General features: G+C 43.4%; 2 protein-coding genes across 4 annotated transcripts; both read right to left on the bottom strand.

Moving 5' to 3' along the window:
* Positions 1-377: 377 nt before the first annotated feature.
* Positions 378-16314, bottom strand: pkig (protein kinase (cAMP-dependent, catalytic) inhibitor gamma). 2 transcript variants are annotated; one of them, XM_083675303.1, is made up of 3 exons: positions 16141-16314; positions 1759-1940; positions 378-1143 (listed from the first exon to the last, which is right to left on the bottom strand). In XM_083675303.1, the coding sequence occupies exons 2-3, from the start codon at positions 1910-1912 to the stop codon at positions 1061-1063; spliced, it is 237 nt and encodes a 78-aa protein (XP_083531429.1). In that variant the 5' UTR covers positions 1913-1940; positions 16141-16314; the 3' UTR covers positions 378-1060. The 2 variants fall into 2 exon arrangements, with proteins under 2 accessions (XP_083531429.1, XP_083531430.1); XM_083675304.1 differs by lacking the exon at positions 16141-16314 and adding an exon at positions 5891-5954.
* A 431-nt stretch (positions 16315-16745) lies between these two features.
* ttpal (tocopherol (alpha) transfer protein-like) lies at positions 16746-20242 on the bottom strand. 2 transcript variants are annotated; one of them, XM_083675669.1, is made up of 5 exons: positions 20226-20242; positions 19288-19742; positions 18898-19091; positions 18635-18745; positions 16746-18374 (listed from the first exon to the last, which is right to left on the bottom strand). In XM_083675669.1, the coding sequence occupies exons 2-5, from the start codon at positions 19730-19732 to the stop codon at positions 18096-18098; spliced, it is 1029 nt and encodes a 342-aa protein (XP_083531795.1). In that variant the 5' UTR covers positions 19733-19742; positions 20226-20242; the 3' UTR covers positions 16746-18095. The 2 variants fall into 2 exon arrangements, with proteins under 2 accessions (XP_083531795.1, XP_083531796.1); XM_083675670.1 differs by having other exon boundaries at positions 18671-18745.

Here is a 20242-nt window from a genome sequence, read left to right as displayed (position 1 = left end):
GAATCGGCAAACCAGCCCACACCCAGGCACTTGGAGAGCTTGTTAAAATTGCGTAATGATCACTAAAACATATTTATCTTCTCCTCCTCAATCAAATAGTGAGATAAATAGGAGGGTTAGGGCCATGCATGGGCGATATGTAAACATTGGCTTCCTGTGAACACTTCCATATACACAGAGCTACATTTAGTAACATTTACGACACTGTATATGACACTCAACTCTATACAGTACTTCCATTGGTCTGGCAATCATCACAAACTTTTGGATTAGAACTCAAGTGTTTATAAAAATCCAATACAAATCTGCAGATCTCCTTGAGAATGTTGATACTCAACCAGACAAATCTGACCACTAAAAGGACTGCTACAATGGACACATATTACGTATTTTTTTTATTACACAAAGTAATTCCTATTACAAAGATATCATTTCAACGCTTTGAAATAAATATGACCTCCATACAGTACACGATCATTGCAACCAACTACATTTGTTATTGTAAAAGAAAGACTAAATAATAATAAAAAAAACCATGATAACTGGCTTACCATACATACAGTACACAAAAAAGAAAAAGGACAAACAAATGATTATGTATTTCAGTATAGCTCTTCTTGATGGAGTTGCATGTTAGGCTGTGGAACAACATTTCATGTCATGTTATGTTATGAGTGGATAGTGTTCAGTACATCTCCGGAGAGACGGGTAGTAAATCCAGAGTTCTGTGCTTTCTCATAGTGTTGGGAGATCGTTCCATGACTGCCGCAGTAGACCGGCATCTACAGGATTAGTTGTAGGCTACTCTGTTGTGTACAGTCAACTGCTTTTCCCCCCCCCACATGGCTATCTGATGAAGAGAAGCATGCATTTGGACCAGGCCAGCAGAACTCAAGGCCACACAGTGAGAGAGGATGTCAACACTGCTGTCTGACAATGGACTGAGAGGAGTGGGGTCCGGATAAGAATATTTCTTTCTTTCTCTCTCGCTCGCTCGCTCTCTCTCCCTCCCCCTCCCTCTCTCTCTCTCTCGGTCCTCCCCTCCTCTCCTCTGAAGGGTTTACGATGGCTCTTCGTTTCCCTGGGCATCTTGGCTGGCAGAGCCTTCACCCTCAGGGGGTGGTGAGGCCCCAGAGGCTCCTTCTGGAAGACATGGGAATCACGGTTTGTCAACGACACACACACATACACATACACACACACACACACACACACACACACACACACACACAACTGGATACACACATTATAATAACCGAGCTGTAAGGATTTGGCTTGCCTTTCATTTAGCTATAAATCTAACTTAAAAAGGCACAGAAAATAATGAAAAGCAAAAGGAAGAAAATACTTCCTTGTACCACACAATATCAGCCGTACATAATACATTTACATATTTCCCAGCAATGGGTTGTTATCGTCATAAGGTCAAATTGGTAGCCATGTCATGGGAACTTGTCTCTGGCCAGTAATAAAGGAAATGAAACAGCAGCAGAATCAACTAAATGGCCATGTCAAGTCATTATGTCAACCATTCATTATGCATTCTATTGTGTAATACCGTCTTAGACCAATCAGACACACTAAGGGAAGTCTGAATGTACCGTATAAGTGGCCGGAGAAAGGAGGAACACATGCTGGCAGTTGCAATTGTACTTTGTTGTTGTCGGGATTCCTTCTTAAAAGGGAGATACAATAACTTCTCACTGTACAGCAGACTGGGTGAGACCGGTCTGTCTGTCTGTCTGTCTGTCTGCTCACCTGCAGCCTTCAGGTCCATCTCTGCCATGTCTTTGGTTAATTCACTGGTGCTCGCTGCTTTCCCCTCTCCTGTGATGTCGGGCACGGCGTTCCTGCGGCCTGTGCGATCACAGTTGATGAAATCGGAGTATGACGTCGCCTCCACGTCCATCATCTGTCCATGACCAGAGCTCTCATTACACCTGTGTGTGGGGGGGGGGAGGGGGAGAGAGACCGTGAGACAAAAAGAGAAAGAAGTCCAAGGCTCTTGTTACTAGTGGAGAATGTGTAAACAGTACAAGACGGTGTACGTAATGTTTGTAGTCGGTGGTTTCCAACAGCCATGAGTCATGGGAGAGAGAAAGGGAGAGCGCTAGATGAGGCATCAATATACAACAGTATATCAGTGATAAGCAGTATAAGCAAGATATACAGTGTAGGGAAATCCAATGCTATTTCCACAACTATAGGTGGTTTCAACAGTAAAAAAAAAAACATTAAAAAACATTTAAAAAAATCCATTCCTTCTTTTGATTCAAAATAACATGATTTCCCTTTCTATTTCTACACAGCGGCTAATGGAGCTAGTAGGGCCTGTGCTAATTTGCTGTCCTAATTAATCTGCAAAAACAAAAGCATTTATCTGGGTCCGGTCTCCACTCCCCCCCCCCCCACCTCATAATTTCCCTGGGCCTGTACTAAAACTACTCGCACTGCAAGTTTGCTGAAAAGTCCTTCAGTGGCAAAGGACAGGAGTTATAAAACAAGGGGAGGTGATCAATAAGAACCAAAGTGAATGTGCTTTAAAGCCTTACAAAGGGCGGATGGGGGGAGAGAGAGAGAAAGAGAGAAAGAGAGAGAGAGAGAGAGAGAAAGAGATGCCCCGGCAAAGAGCGTATTGAGCCTTCATTAGCTATTCAATCCTCTCTTCTCCCCGGCCCAAACCACTCTTCTCTCAGGCCCATATTTAACTGGGTCATGGATCCTGCCAGCCACTAAAACACTATACAGCTGATGGTTCCTCAGAGAAAAGACAGAGAGGGAGAGGGAAAAAGGAGTTGCTCCAGAAAGAAGAGCGAGTCTAACTGCAGCATTTAAAAGTAGGCCTAGAGCCTGTCCCTCTGAAAAAGAATCAGTATTGGATGGTAGAGACAATCATGGGAAGGGAAGCACGCACTCACACACACACACAACTCTTCACATGATGTCGAACAATATCACAATACGTTTACAATGCGTTGTTGTCGACTAGAGCACAACAAAGTGCTACTATATACGCAAGGTCGTACACACATATATTGTAACCACGGAGAAGTCTTCGTACCCTGAAAAAACTAACAGATGAACTAAAACCCATGAACCCAGAGGAAGTCTTGGGGCAGCAAAACAGAAAATTGGCAGGCTTCTCTTCTCCCTCAGCAATGACAAGAGTGAACCCAGGGGCCAGGGCTAGCCAGTTCCAAAACGCTTTCACTCAAATTCCTTCAGTATCGTTCAAGGGTTCCACGGATTGTTTCCCCTCTCAGTGAAGCTCTGTATCTCACCATGCCAAATAGGAAGTGACCAGGGTCAGTCACAGACAGAGTGGAGGGGTCAGCTATGCCCCGTGCTGAGCTGCCTGGGAATGTTCAGCTTCAGCCGTGTGGACTGTGGGCTGCAGGCAGTCGGCCCCCTCCAGGGGAGAATAATGGTTCAGTACCTCATATCATATCAGGAAATGTCACAGGCCTGGCTGGCATTACCCAGAACACTCCCACAAAGGCAAGAGCTGCTCTGTGCTACAAACATACAGGACATCATCATATACAGTGTAATGTGTAGGCCTAAGACAGTATACTTCTGCACTCATCAGCCAGAAAACACGACGGTCATGCTACTCATCCTGTAGCTCCTATTTAAACTGTATCTCTAATCTTTTGCATGGCCACTGTACTGTATGCCAGTAAATTGACATTTTCCTGGAACTGGTCATTCGCTGTAGTGCCTCACAGAAAACAACCACCACAGTTAAAAAAACTAATTTGCTCTGCCAGACAGACAGAGATTCTGTTTGAAGATCTACCTTGGGCCATCATAAAAGAACAACAAAAAAAAGAAATAATATAGCCTCAGCAACGTCTCTGGAAAGACTATGTGCCTAGACTGCGCTGTACTGACGACCTCGTCGGTATTCTGTACCTAACAACAGCTTATGGGAAGCCTTATCTAATTGCCAACCTGTTGTTTAATTAGGTGCTCTCAGCCTGGCTTGCCCACACAGGCGGATCCCGCCCCCTCCCACGCGAGATCATTAACACGTTACCATGGAGGGACGTTCTGCCCTTTTGTACATGTTGACTCTTGGTCTGGTGTCTATGGATCTGGTCTCAGCTGTGGTAGAACATAACAATGTTGCCTCATCACCCCGTTGAAGCTAGATTACATACAGTGCACAGGCCCCCCGATGATGAACTGGTATGTGTTCAGTAGGCCTTTTATGCATTGCATAGGACTGCATACTGTATGAGGCAAGCAGCTTGGTATGCAACCAACCACATACATGAGTCATGTACTGTAAAGTGAATTGTTGCATGGTTTGTTAATAACACAAGGGACCTTTTGTTATCAACTAGAGTAACACAGACATCCGGTGGTGTCCCTCATCATGAAATCATAAGTTAGAGTGGCTTACTCATCGGACGGAGCCTAATTTTAGGCCAAGTCTGTGTCAACGGCTATATATAGTCTATATAAAAAAATGGTCTATACAAAAAGATCCACACAGAAATATTTTTTACAAGACATTTGGGAGTCGTCTCTCGGTTAGAACAACATGAAAGAACAGGCATTCTTCCTGAGCTTACCATTGTCAAGACCAAGTTAGGTCTAAGTGGAAAAATCACAATGGCAACTTAAGACTTCTCCTCAGCCAATGGCCCACTTATGAAAACTGGGTTCTTTATGTGCTGAAAGGGCAGACGAGGGAAGGAAACTTGACACAGCTGCAACTGCAAATGCAAACCGGAGGAAACACCCTCATGAACCCTGAAATCACTCACTACCAGGGCTTAACTGAGTTTGGCCTGACCCTGTCTTGTTAGCCACAAGTGTCAAAAGCAGTGTGTGTATGTGGTCCTCTCGACTGAGATAATAATGACTTTACTGGACTCAATAGCTGATATGACCTCTATGGCTCTCAGAAACATGGTCTGTAGTGTGAAGCTAAGGCGATATGGTGTAACTGAAGACTCACTCTAGTTCAGTGTGAATCTCCATAGGCCTACTAGTAGACCTACTTGAGCTTTGATTGGCCCCACTGACTGTAAACGGAGCCAATCAGTGGCAATGAGGGACTGGGAGAGGAGGAGAGAAGCCTACTGAACTCTTGATTGGATAAAGCAGGACTTTGTTTATGTGAACGCGGGTCGGGTAACCGGAGGAGCACACAGAGATATTAGGAACAAAAGCCTGTGAGATCACTGAGGGAATACAATATGAGTCAGCAGAATAGCTTTCACTGGGCCATTAGGGAGAGAAGTTTGTAGGATCCCGCTGGAGCCTTTTAAGCCTGATTTGTGTGTAATAAACTCACATTATCTGCAATAACCCAGCACAAAGAATGGCTGCCTCGCTGTCTTCATAGTCCATTAAGGCCATCTCCCATCCAATTTCAAGTCTGTCAACTAATTTCACAGCAGTTATTGACAGAGGGGGAGGAAAGCCTCCACATGATTGACTCTTAACTCTCGCTCATAGCAACAAGCTCCATTTAGTGGTTTTCACCTCCTGGTTGCTTTGGTGATCCTCGTTAATTGCACATACTTAGTCGATGTTTTAAGATACCATCATTGTAAGCTATTCAGGTGAAAATAAAGAAAATCGAAAATTGAGTGATCAAGCAAGACAGATAAGTCGAGATAAAAGCTACTCTCTTCATAAATGAGGTTGCAAAACTTCTACAGGAAAGGGAGAAAGCAGGTTATTGAACAGGCTGCTGAGTAGAAACAGAACACACAAAACTCTCCTTATATTCCTGTTTGTCATTCATGTCTAAGTTCAGCCAAACACTGAAGCCTTTTATGATCAAACCATACATGAGCTTCATTCACAAAGCATCTACAAATAAAAAAATAAAAATTAGGCAAGAGAAAGTGTAGCAAGTGTTCCATCTTACCATGATAATCAGCCCTGGCTCTGGCTCGCCCTCTTGTTGAAGAGTGCAGGCTACACAAACACACACTCCACTTCTACAGACTCCAGACTGTGTGCAGAGACAGACGTCCATTTAGACCCTCCAAAAGATAAGTGTTGCACACAGCACCACACAACTCAACAGCAGAGCGCCTCAACTCCTTTCACTGCTCTTAGCCGTGGCTTCACTGAGAGACTCGGAGTAGTCTATTCACATGATGTCAGCAGCTGCTGGTTGGACTACCAACCCACTTAAAAACACAGGGGAAGTTGTATTTCCTCTGCAAACGTTAGCATTGTTGTTCTACACTGGTCTTCCTTTCAGAAATAATGTATTCAATAAATGTCTATTGAATACTGGTGGCGATTATGTGCCCCCGCTGTACAGTATATGCTTCCTCTTTTTATGAGGCCCGGCCGTGAAGACTTAATAGGCCCTGGTGGAGTGAGTATAAACTTGTGTTGTGAGAAAGCTAGCCTAGCCGGTCTGTATAACGGTTGTTGCAGCCATTTGTATTTGTCCAGTAAGGCATTCCCCCAACTGGAGGAGGCCACGGTCTGACATCTTTGCCAAGTTTAATTTAGAAGCGTCACTGGGGGCTTTTTTGCAGTTGTCACCGTTGCTCCAAATGGAAATCACAGCCAAATTGCTCCCCTAGCTACCCGTAGCAACAAGCCAATTAAAACTCTATACAGTATGCTGACTCCCCCCCACCAACCCCCTCTTTTGATTCCACAGAAACATTGACTTGGATGATAAATACAGTATCACTCACATGTGAGTAGGCCTATGGTCAGTTTCATTGTCAATTATTTCAAGAAATGACATTCTTTTAACGAGTTGAGCATGCCGTTCCCCTATTCTCCACACTATCCATCATCCCATTGAGTTCCTATCCGTAAGTCCTCTCTAACCCCCCCACCCCCCCCCAAGGATAGAGGTCTGTCCAAGGCCATCAGCATCAAATACAGGAAAAAGAGAGTGAAGAGTGAGCTGATGAATAAAACAAGACACACTCCAACTGCGACTTGCTGTAAAAAAAAAAAAATCCACAATGAAAATCAAAAATCAATCCTTGCTGGGTAATCTTGGCAGACAGTGAAATAGAGGCTCCACTTCACAAGCGACAGAGAGACCACTTTAGAGCTCTGAGCAACTCAATAATGTGCCATTTGCATTTGATAAAAGATCATTTGGATCATTCCGAGTTGGCAGAGAGGTGCCGGTGGTGATGTGCATGGGGGGAGGACACTCACGACAATCCTGGTGTCCTTATTCTTCACCCTTTACCCTGAAGTGTGCACTTGTGTACTCCCCTATATGGATTTTTATAAACAAATCCATGGGTTAAAAGCCCATGCTTACACACCACTACAATGCTTTTAAAATACTAGGTGGTGAAGTGCACAAGCACACTTCAGGGGAAAGGGTGTGGAGTCACTGGGAGGCCCAGGGGACGAACGTGGGCAGCTGTGCTTATAGGATGACATCACTGTGACCTCACCCACATATGACTCACCCCAGCTCAGGAAGTCCTTCATGACTTCCACATTATTCTCAAGGCACCAATTTGTGTACTGGAACTCGCTGCTTCCACTGAATAAAAGATTGACGCCAACTGAAAGCGCAAGGCTAGCCATGACATGTCACACCTGTTGTGGAGTTGTGATGAAGTAGGCCACTACAGGAAAATCCTTTTACTGACTGAATATATCTGAAAACGTTTACAGGAATGAATAAATATCTCTGCCTTTTGAATATTTAATACAATTTTGTAATACATGAAAATTCAGGTAATGTTAAAAAAAAAAAGAAATCTTCATGTCATGAACAAAAATGAATTGCCTTTAACAATACAGGCAGAATACAGTACATATCCTAAATTAGGGATTCCTAATCCCTTTGAAGGCCATGTACTGTTGAAACTGGGTCAAGATCAGTCCCTGTGGTGAACAAACCAAGGCATCATGACAATGGTGTTTTAACACAAGGTAAAAAAAGGCTGTCAAATGACCTGCACCTAGAGAGCCAGTACACTTAATGTCTCTGGTGAATGGCTACTTTGAGTGAAAATACAGGGAAAATGGAACGGTACATGATCTGAAATCAATCCTCTCAGACAGACAGACAGACAGACAGACAGACGTCAATAACTCTCTAACCCTGCTCCACCCACTCAGACACATGAGCATGAGTCCACTGTTGCAACATGCCCAGCCCCAGGGTAGAGGAATTCCCCAGTGTGTGTGTGTTTGTGTGGAAGACGTCATTCACCGCTGAGTCAGAAGCAGGTGCTTCAACTGAGCACAAGAGAAAGATTAATGTTTAGGCTCCAAATAAACTCACTCAAATTCTAAAAAACACAGACAAACTGTTTGAAACCAGTCTTTCCACAAAAAATAAAATAAAAAAAATCAATGGTTGGAAAAACAAAGAATTGAATGAATGTGGATTTTAAATGGTATGGAATTTTCCCCAGACAGCCTGGGGACCAAAAGAACAATCCCAGACATTCTCTTCACAGTGCACAACGAATTTAGAGAAAAACATGAGGGCAACAAACAAGCCAGGAAACTCATGTGAGAGATGGGGAGGATATCATACTGCTCCTCAAATTCAATAGAATAACGCTTTGAAGTTCAACAGAAGCAATGTTCCCAAAACAAATGAGACAGGTAATAATATTAGTGGAGCTTCAGGGGAGGCTGCTGGAGGTAGAAATTGGAGGACGGGCTGATTGTAAGGCATGGTATGGAATGGGGAATGGTATCAAACACATGTTTAATACCATTCCTTTTTGCATTAATTACAAAGAGCCCATCCTCCGATTTCTACCTCCACCTCCAGCCTCCGCTGTGCGGCTTATACCTAAGAGCAAATGTTCCAATGCGCTGTATATAATTCCTCTCATACAAAGACAGAACTACACAGTGAAATGTAATACGTGCAACCTAGCCTAAGTAAGAACAGCTGCACATGATTAAATCTTGTATACCTTTACTTTCAGTCAGGAACACTCTTTCATATTCAATAAATGGTTGAAATAAGACGTCTTATGCAATTAGGCTTGGCGTATTTCAATGGCTCTGCTCTTTTGAGAGTTCCCTGCCTGGGAGTTATAAACAACTACAACACATACATGTAGAATACATAGCAGGGAGCCCAAACATCTATCAAGCCCCTGATAGATACAGACAGAGCAGAACCAAAGCAGGTGGAGGCTGCGGGTGGGGGTGGGATCAAACACAATAGCAACATAGCTCAGTAACGACCAACAGTACCAGCAACAATACTGTAAGCTACAGAGAGGTGTAGCCTGACCACTTAGATACGCCGCCATATCAACGTGTGACATGTGATTGTGTCGAGCTGTAAACAGCACTGACTTAGAGCGTCCTGCCTGTATATGTAATGTAATATATATAGGTATGTCAGACAAGACCAGACATGGACATAACTTCTTGTATCTCTGAGTAGGATCCAAGTTGAAGAGACCTGAAATATTAATAACGAGTCAGTTAAGTGCCGTTGTTTGACAATGGTGGGAGACAGTCAGGGTCCATAGTGACATCAGGACCTGGTTGGCTGACCGGGTCTATTTCTGCTCACACATCTAACAACATCTTCAGACCTTAACAGGAAGCAGGTGGGTCGTCTGACAGGCTTGTTTATGTCTTTGTCACCAGACCCCCAACACAGGAGAATGAACAGGACCGCCATGCTGCACATCGCGTGAGCACACACACACACACACCCCGACGCACACACATACAGGGAGGGAGGGAGGAAAGAATGCATGCATGTTTATTGTGGCTTGCTAAATAAGGCCATCTATTCTGTCATGAGGGCTAGGCCAAGCTGTACATTGATTGAAACTGTAACAGAACAACTGATTGGGTGAAGCTCTCTTTCGCAACACCTGTTCCATTTAATTTCTTCTCCAACCATATCACCACCCCCACACAACCAGCGTACACCAGCATCCGCACTGACCATTCCAACTACTTATCAAGGTTAAAAACGCAGATGCCTACTGTATATCCCCATACCCTCATCTATAGAGCCAACTCCATAACGGTTATGATTTGAAAAGGAACGTTTTGATTCTGAACCAACTCTTCTGCTCTGTTGCCTTGCTGGAAGAAGTGATTGTAGAAGTGGCCTCCCTGTCTGACGCTGGCCAAGCAATCCCACACAGCTGCAAGACACACACACACACACACACACACACACACACACACACACACACACACACACACACACACACACACACACACACACACACACACACACACACACACACACACAGGCCTTGCTCACTCGCTCGCTCGCTCCCACAAGTCTCTAGAAGGATGTGGGCGTCATGTGATTCTATTTGCTGAGTTGAGGAGGATGGAAAGGCACAACACTCCCCATAAGCAAGCTTACAAAGAGGCAATCATTCCATTACCGTTTCATGTAGATAATGAAGGCAGCTCTGCACTGCAATACAAACAACTAGGCCTACTATTATACACGAGGAGGATGCAAATACAAACATCATCAGATCAGCACGAGAGAGTAGATTGCATAATAGTGAATAAGATGCATAATAGTACATTTCATTATCCCATCCTCATGGTGTAGCTTTGCTTGTGTGGAGGCTTTTCTGAGGAATATTACGAACAGGGCTAAGTTGAGAGGTTTTTAGAGAATTACAACTACAATAAAAACATGCAGTCTTTCATACACGAGTGTGTGAACAACAATGATGTTGGTAGTAGAGTAATGGTTCCATCTGTAAGAAATGTTGCACAGTATGCTTAATGGGCCACCATGAGTGAAAGAGTTTTTTTTTTTCTTGTATATATTGGAAAGTGATCAGGCCTCTGTGGCTACAAGACAGTCACAAACACCAAGATGTACGGTCATTTGACTGTACACCAATATTATCTGCTCTCTCTCACAAAATATCTGAAACATTCCTTGATCAACGCCTCAACTATGTGTGAATCTTTGTTATGAGGTTTATGGTTAAATAAGAGAGGGTGCAGCCATTCGCTGTCACATTAAATCAAGATGGTTGATAATGAAAAGCAGATGTTTTTTAACATGGTCCACTCTTGGCCCACTTTATTCACTCAAAAGGTTCTACCCAGAAGCAATAAGGGTTCTACGGCTTGTCTCTGTAGGAGAACCCTTTTTAGGTAGAACCCTTGTTGGTTCCAGGAACCAACGGGTTCGACATAGGACCAAAAAGGGTCCTTCTACAGAGACAAGCCAATTCCAAACCCTTATTGGTTCTTGGTAGAACCTTTTTTTTCTAAGAGTGTTCAAAATGGAGAGTGAGAAGATATCAGATGATAATTAAGTTCTTATTTTAAAATATATATATATATATATATATATATACATAAAAAAAAGAGGACATATAATGATGTATGAATATAATGGTTGGACTGTAGGACTAGTCATCTATACAAATGAGTGAGCCATGTTAAGACAAATCAGAGTTGCTGGCTAGTTACCCAGTTATGTTATTGAATGGTTCGAAGTAGATCATTAACATCATTCAGATGGAGGTAATCATACGGGCTATGCCTTTCACTTGTCCCTTAATGGCTGTGCCCACAAAGGTAATTTGCAAAAGCAATTAACATCTTGACTTTTGAAGAAGGCAAAGGTTCCTGAAAGTTACACAGCCTCACTTCACTAAAGACCTTTTGATACCTGTGAATTAGGCCTACCATAGAGGTCTTTACTGGCTTACAATTTACTCAGTACCTTTGCAGTTACCTTTACTGTAACCTTTGTGTTATTTGCTGAGTCTATCAATCGGGTTTTACTTGAAATTTATTACTGACCTTCCTAAAAAAGAAAAGTGTGTTACCAAATCTCAACGTTGGGTAACACAAGCTTAATGTAAATCATGAGTCAAGTAATGCGACCAATATTCAAGAGCAAAATGTAAGGACCTCATTGTAAAAACCTAATTTAAAGAGTCTCTGGACTATAATATCTTTCTTTGCATAAGAGCCATTTCTTGCCATGCCAGTGAATCACGAGAAAAGCTGGTGGTGGTGGTAGTGGCACTGACTCCTCACAAGCAAGGGAGCTAAAAACAGACCGCAAATGTCCTCCAACCACAGGGCACGGAATGCAACCAGAGGTCAATGCAGTTCTACTGGCAAAAAGCACAGCCTACAAATGTGTACACACATCACCCATAATTAGAGAGGGAGAGGAAGACGAAAATAGAAAGCACAATCAAAATGTTTGATTGAATGTTTGACCGCTCTGTGGTTACTCTTTTCATACTGACCAATAGCACACTCTTCACTTCAATTCTGTATGAAGGCTCATTCCATGTGAAATCAACACGCCATGACACCCACCATCTCAGACTGTTATGACATTTTTTCTGTAGTTAGAAACAGATAAGTATTCCGGCAACATTATTTTGTAGAAATATAGTTTAATGTCTGAGAAATAAACAAATCTATACCTTTTCTGAGATTCATATAATATATATAGAATAATAGAATTCAAACCCCTGGAATTGATGGAATTACTTCTGAACTCATTCTCAGTTTCTAGGATGAACTTGGGCCAGTTATTCTTGCATCACTTCAAACCTCTATTGACAAAGGACAATTCCATAGAGACATCACTGCCCTTATATCCCAATCAGTTTAATAGGAACAGGAATTAAGGTGTATGCTAGAGGACTTTCCATGCGACTTACGAATTGAAAAAAAGTAATCATCAAGCTCATTCACCCTGACCAAACGGGCTTTATAAAGGGGCATCAATCAGGCAGCTGATAACATGGGCCACTTATTTCATGTTATGGCTGAGGCTTCCAATCTTGATATCCCTTGTGTTGTGTTATCATTAGATGCAGAGAAGGCCTTCACCATTTAGAATGGGAATATTTATGGCTTGTACTTGAGCATTTGGTTTCAGGACTAAATGCGTACATATGATCCGCACCATGTATGTGAAGCCTTCTGCGGTCATATCCACTCACTCTACCCACTCTAATCCATTTACTCCCGTTTTAAACAAATGATGATGAAATGAATGTAATGAAGCCCTGTATTAGGCCTACATTGATGTGTTACAAGCAAGCTAACAACCCACAAGTGGCTGGAGATCTGGACACGGCCAACAAATTCTTCAACAGTTCTTCAACAGGTTTGACTCAATGGTTCATTGTCTCCCTCCCCCTAACTCCACCAACAACTCTCCACTCCATCCTCCTTCTCCTTCCCCAGCTCCTCCAGCCCTGCTCAGCTACCGGACCAGCCCCCCTCCCCTCCCCCTGCCCTGTCTGAACCCATTCACACCTCTCACCTACCCTTTTGTCCCATCCAGTACCCTCTCCCTTCCCTCTCCAGTCCCTCCATTCACACCTCCCCTCCATTCCCCTCCTCCTCCAGCCCCACCATTTCCTCACTTCACAACTCTCCAGCCCCCCATTATTGCCCCCCCCCCCCCGACACTACTGCCACAGCCAACGACCCCCACCGCCCCTCGCTCCCATTGTCTTCATCAGTACGGCTCAGGTGAAGAGAGAGCTGGGGAAACTGCACCAGAAAGGCTGTGGGCCCTGACGGTGTGAGCCCGATTGTGCTCAAAGTCTGTGCAGACCAGCTGTGTGGAGTACTCCAGTAGCTCTTTAACCTGAGCCTCAGTCTGGAAAAGGTCCCATCAATGTGGAAAACATCTTGCCTGGTACCGGTACCAAAGAAAAGGAACCCCAGTGTGCTGAATGACTATAGACTGGCAGCCTTGACATCCCACATCATGAAGACCATGGAAAGACTGGTGCTAGGACACATGAGGCCCCTGGTGAAGACATCCTTGGACCCCCTGCAGTTTGCCTAGCAGGCAGACATTGGTGTGGATGATGGCATGATCTACCTGCTACACAGAGCTCACTCCCATTTAGATAAGGCTGGCAGCACTGTGAGGGCAATGTTCTTTGACTTCTCCAGTGCATTTAACACTATACAGCCCTTACTACTTGCGGATAAGCTGCTGATGATGCAAGTGGACTCCCCCATTGTTTCCTGGATTACGAAATACCTGTTTGTCGGACAAGGTGGTGAGCAGCACTTCCTCTTCAGCCTCTATACCTCTGACAGGCACAACACAGATACTTGCCATCTGCAGAAGTTCTCAGATGATTCTGCTATTGTGGGATGTGTCAGTGGAGGCCAGGAGACCGAGTACAGAGGACTGGTGGACAGTTTTGTTGAGTGGTGTGAGCAGAACCACCTGCTACTCAACATCAGCAAGACAAAGGAGATGGTGAGTTCCCCTGTCTCCTGATTCCATCCAGGGAGAGGACGTGGAGGTGGTCCAGAGCTATAAGTACCTGGGGGTGCACCAGGACAATAAACTGGACTGGTAACACAGATGTCCTGTACAAGAGGGGCCAGAGCCGGCTTTATTTCCTGAGGAGGCTCAGGTCCTTTGGCGTGTGCAGGACTCTGCTGAACATGTTCTACCAATCAGTGGTGGACACAGTGGAGGAGGTGGCCAATAGGAGGATGAGAACCAAACTCCTGGCCATCATGGACAATCCCTCCCATCCCCTACATGTCACTGTGGCACTGTTTTGTTGTTGTTTGTGATGTGAGCTGCTGTAACGCCTTAATTTCCCCTCTGGGATCAATAAAGTACCTACCTATCTATCTATCTATCTATCTATCTATCTATCTATAAGCAATGCTATACTACGAAACATTGGTTAAGGTTTAATGTCATATTTAAGTGCCAGATGTAAGGATCTGTTATAATTTGTAAGCTTTATTAATCGTTTACGAATGCTTCAACACACCTTATGGTTTACATGGGGCCGAAAATTGAACCACAACTTTTTACAGCTGCAAGGACATCTTAGAAAGCGAAACCATGAAAGATGCATGGAAGTTAGAACAAGTTCCAAACAAGATGCTAAAAGCCTTTGGTTCCAAGAAGTCAAAATGCCCCAAATAGTTCACAAGACTTATTGGTACTAAGATGGGATGGATGGTGATGGCACTGTGACAACCATCAGAGCCATCTGAGCTAGAGGAGTATGAAATCCCCAGACACACTCCGTAGAACAGAGGGATGGGGCTCTCAAGCTAATAATGTTGTTGTTGGCAGCTCTCAACAGCAGATATGTTATCCATTAACGGAGGGAGGAATTGGATGAGGATAGTGATGGTGTTGCTACTGCAGCACTGCAGATACTGTGCTTCCCCGAACTCACATGGCCTCATTATTTATCTATGACACCACTGTGTACAAATGACATGATGAAGAATCACCTATGATTACATTCTTCACCCTGTCCCAGAGACCATGGACATGTAGGCTTTAGTCCCAGCCGAGCACTTACATACTGTAGATGATTCAGCTAATGGAGGTCTTGATAATTAGGCTAGATATCAAGTTGAATGAGGTGTTTCAGTTTGGGGGTTTTAACAAAAGCCTGCATACACCCTCCAGTACCAGGAGAGAGGAACACTGACTAAACAAGGGGCCAATGTTTTCCCTTCTACATGAATAAACTGAACTCATCCACTCCAGAGTGGAGTCATAATGTGTTTCAGCAAATCAAATGCCAAGTTTATGATTGAGGCACAAGTGTGATGTCACATCTTCCTCTGCCATGGCAAGTATTGGGCTAAATAAAAATAAAACAGTGCTTTCATGCTTGGAGAGTTCCTTTGAAAACATGTTAAAAGACAGTCTTAAGGTAGCCTATTCATACACTTATCTGTTGCTGCCTGATGGTGCGCAATACTGTAGGAAAGATTGCATGGATGCCTCGTATGCAAAACTGAACATACATCTCGCCCACGATGCCGGTGGAATGCAGTAAGGTTGGATCATATTTCACTAATATTCTCAACTGTAGGCTTAGCCCTTTAATAAAATGTATTTGACATTAATAGCAGATTAATGTAACATCCTAACATAAGGAAATTGACATGTTAAAGTCTACTCATAACTTCGCACTGTTATCATATTCAAGTCACAGTGGAATGACAAAAAAAGATAATCTGATCGATGGACCGAATAGCCTGTACAGGATTTAAAACGTCTCTCAAGTAATATCAAATGCAGAGCACTGTGGCCTGTTTCAAAAACATGCAGGTTTTTTCGAGAAATCAAATCAGGTTGCGACTATACCTTCACAATTCTCGTAACATTGTTACTGTAACAAAACAAGACAATGATCATGATCGACTAACCTTGATTCGCTCGTCTTTCTTTTATCCACTTGTTACAAATAGTTGTTAATGTTACAAGCTTCACCGATATGGCCTACATTTCCAGACTCGTAGCATTATGAAGTGTAAATCTAATCCGCAATAAAACGATGTTTGTCTTGATCAGTGATGAAAGTCCCTGGGAGCGGGAATGTTTCTCTGGCAACGTCGGGAAACAATGAGGGAAGGTTAAACAGCTGTTTCCAAAATGGAGTTAGCCATCTCCCAGCCAATCAGACTTCGTCTTGTGATCCAAGTCTGGCATTTACTCACGCCTTGATTAAATATTTCACCGAAACTATTCAAAACTAAATGGCAGTGATTTGAGCCAGTTTAGGGTACAATCCGCATGTACAGTAGATGGAAACAATTGTAGGACACTCTGAAGCTGGTTATTGTTCACACTGGGGGTAGCCTATGTCATCTCGCATGAGAGCTCACCCGCGAGCAGTGGAACCAGTTGGCTGATGGGTTAGTGCTGGGACTGGATTGGAGTGGAGTGGGGGAAAACTTTTGTCACACTGGACCTCTGCATCAAGCAAATGATCATGAAAACGATAGACTGAATGTATTTTCTCAATTTGAAATTTGCTTTTATTTGTGTTCATCAATTTACTCTGCAATATGACATTGCAGCCATGCTTAAAATCCTACAAAAAGAATGTGTTTGGCTTAAGTACAACATTGTGCAATGCAACACAATTACAAAATAAAACAAACGACAATGTTATCTTTAATAAAATAACCAAAATGAAAATAAAACTATGTTTATCTACACATATAAGCTAATCTTAGTAATATTTGGCAAACAATAACATTGTCCCAGACAGTGTTTATCAAGTCCATCAGGGCTTTAGTGTTGTAGTAACAATGTCATTGAATATTCCCATTCTAATAGGTGGCCTAAATGTCAGTCCCTGGGTTGACACTGAAAGATAAAGTGGTAAACCATGAGCAAAACAGGTTGACTCTATTGGTATAATGCAATACAACATAAGGCAGGTATCTGTACATGAGAAAATAATTGTCTATCAGTGGATTCAAGCTAGTGTAGTACACAAACTAAGGCCCTGAAATACATAACTAGTTATTCAACAGCATAAACATTTCAATGTAATTTTCATCTATGACATTAGGGCTACTTTGAAATACTGGAGTTTTAGTGCTTTAGTTAAATCACTTTAAAAACAATAATTTATTATAATAATCACTATTTGCTCTGGCAATCAAACTCAAAATAATAAGTACTAACTGATGCTACTGTAAGACAAGTCCTGATGAGAATGCACATCAATATTGCTTTGGTACACACAATTTCAAGATAGTTATTCATAACCACTTTCAAATCTATCCGTTTCTCAAATAGATTAAAGGCAAAGCATATAGTCAGACAATACAACATGGAGTTTGAACAGTTAAAATAGTGCAGTGCAATACGACCATGTTGAGACAGACTAGGAATGGTTGGCCTGATTTTGCGCATTCTGACATAATTAAGTGTAGGAGAGTGAAACTGAATGGCATTTCAAATGGATATAGTCTTCCTCTGTGGAGAATGTCAAATGAAAAGCACAGCAGTTTAGAACAGAAAGACATACACACAATGCCATGGCGATAGTATGCTGGGTTATGTGGACTGGAGAGAGCACTGTTTTACCCTACTTACACTACAGAGCTGAGCTGAACTGTGCCGGCCTGGTTATGCTGCATATCTACTAGAGAGCTGCTGTAACCGTGCTGGAAAGGACAGTGTGAGAAAAAAATAAAGATCTGAGCCAGCACAGTTCGGTTCGGTCCTATAGAGTGTAACGCACCTTACTGCTCCTACAGTGGCTTTTACAACATAATACTTTGTTCACTTCCCACCCCATAAAACCTAAACACATGTTTGAAAAAAACCCCACTAATGTCCTCCTCAGAGTAGTTAAAGGAGAGGGTCAGTAGCAGTAGTAGAGTTGAGAGCGTAGTCCCCTGAAGGAGTCCTCATCCTGCCCACTGGGTTGCTCACCTTCAAACATCATGGACTCTGGGAGCACAACGCCCTCTAGTGGGTCTGGCTGGCAAAACTCCACCACAAACTCCTCCTCAGAGTCCAGTAAAGTTTTTGACCATGCTGACATGTCCAGCTGGCCCGCCACCCCGCCATACTCCTCAGGCAGGACAGACCGGGGGATGTTGCGGTGTAGGGACCGCAGGTCTGATCCGTGGAGAACGTACTGTGTGAAAACAAAGGAATGACTGAGGTGTCACTCTCAATCACAAAGCTGTGACTCCTGTACATTTGATGAGGTTTACTGTTCAGACTGTTAGATTGCTTTAAAACACATACCAAATCATGAGGAAACAATCAGCCTTAAGTATGGGAATAAATTATATCGTAATGCAGTGATCAACATCACCAACTGTGCAACAAAAAAAAAAACCTGTGTAAAAACATCTGCATTATCCCAAAGAGTAACTATGGAAGGGCACTCACCCTCTCTGCCATCTTTTCCTTCAGAAAAGGCTTAACTATGGCGAAGATCCCTTTGAAGATCCTGGGCTCATTTATAATGTTGACGGCCTTGATTCTAATTGGGAACCCATCCTGAAATGTCAAATTAGAATGAACAGAGGCCATTACACTAACTATACTGGGATGTCTGAGATGACAGTATGTAAATGAAGGTAACACTTCCAGTTGCTTTTATACCTGTGGAGCAACACTGTATCAAGTCAATGATATGATCTATGGCTTACTTGGAGGATGCTCACGACTTTCTTGGCCAGGAACGGTCCTGGGTTAGATGCCTGGGACAAGCCCACCCCTGTGTAGTCTACTAGGACGACTAGCCCGTTCACTTGGGTTTCCTCAGGCTGGATCAGCTTCTCCAGGGTCAGGTAAATGGCCCGGACATTGTCAACAAATGGATAATCATTTGGTTTCCATTTCCCTGTAAAATCAGGGCAATTTTGTTACAGTAATGTTATTTATCAGTTAGATTTTCAAGATGGAAAAAACATGCCCTTTTGGACTTGAGAAGAACAGTGGTGTGTGTGTGTGTGTGTGTGTGTGTGTGTGTGTGTGTGTGTGTGTGTGTGTGTGTGTGTGTGTGTGTGTGTGTGTGTGTAATGTGAGTGGACACTGACCTGGCCGAAGACAGAGGATGTAGCGTCCGTTAGGGTCTGGAAGGGGCAGCACAGTGAGAAACCCCAGATCCAACACATGCTTGACAGTAGAGGGCTTCAAGTCCTGGAACACCTCTGGCCAAGCCTTCCGACCACCGTGGTAGTTCAGGAGCAACTGGAGGGCGCGGTCGTAGTCAAACTTCCTGGCCCGCAGGAAGCGCAGGAGGAAGGCATCGTCCAGCCGGGTCCGGAGGTTGGGCTGCTCCTTCAGGATCATGTCCCTCAGAGCCTGCACGTCCCTCAGCCTCCATTCAGGCTTCTCCTGGAGTTCCTCCCGAGCCTTGGCCACCAGCTCCGGGGTAAGAGTGCAGGAGTAGATATGAGGTGGGGGGCCAGGGAACCCGTTACCAGCCGGTGTCGGTTCCACTGGAGACCCAAGATTAATGCTGTCATTTTCGTCAGCCATGGACTATATTCTGCCAAAAATGACACAAAAATGCGTTTAGAGACACCATGTAGGTAGTGTGCTAATATTAAAGTATTTCTTCTCGGGATAATTGCCTTTTTCATATCGGAAAAAAGTATAAATCACAATCCACACATGTAGTCTAGTGTCAGCCATCAACTGCTCCAAACACTATACACTGTATACAAAAGATGTTGAGGCAGTAAGCTAAACAACAACTCTTGTGTCTCTCCGTAAACATAATCATGTGTTTTTTCATAATTCAAGCCTCTGATTTGACAGATAGAGCGCTGCACTTGAAGGGCTGCAGTGCAAGCAGTGCTGATGCAAGCCGCTGCGGCAGTTGACTGTCCTGGCTGGATACCAACTCGATTATGCTAAAATGATACATATTTTCCAGTTAAAATGTTGGCAACTTATCAGTATTTCATGATGACTACCCTAAACTGATAGTAAACCCACTGATAAGCCACAACAGAAGCTGTCAACAAACCTGTCAGGGCAATCCTC

The sequence above is a fragment of the Argentina silus genome (genome assembly GCF_951799395.1).
Source record: "Argentina silus genome assembly, chromosome: 8".
NCBI classification, from domain to species: domain Eukaryota; kingdom Metazoa; phylum Chordata; class Actinopteri; order Argentiniformes; family Argentinidae; genus Argentina; species Argentina silus.
Note: the sequence above shows the minus strand (reverse complement) of the source record. Positions and strands in the feature narration are given on the sequence as shown.

Bases quoted from the DNA above. Each gene is read 5' to 3' on its own strand.
- pkig (XM_083675303.1), bottom strand. From the start codon at position 1,912: ATGATGGACGTGGAGGCGACGTCATACTCCGATTTCATCAACTGTGAT. The intron at 1,144-1,758 runs GTGAGCAGACAG...CATGTCTTCCAG, and splicing joins GATGGACCTGAAGGCTGCAG to AAGGAGCCTCTGGGGCCTCA.
- ttpal (XM_083675669.1), bottom strand. From the start codon at position 19,732: ATGGCTGACGAAAATGACAGCATTAATCTTGGGTCTCCAGTGGAACCG. The intron at 19,092-19,287 runs GTCAGTGTCCAC...CTGATTTTACAG, and splicing joins CATCCTCTGTCTTCGGCCAG to GGAAATGGAAACCAAATGAT. The intron at 18,746-18,897 runs GTAAGCCATAGA...TTGACATTTCAG, and splicing joins AAGTCGTGAGCATCCTCCAA to GATGGGTTCCCAATTAGAAT.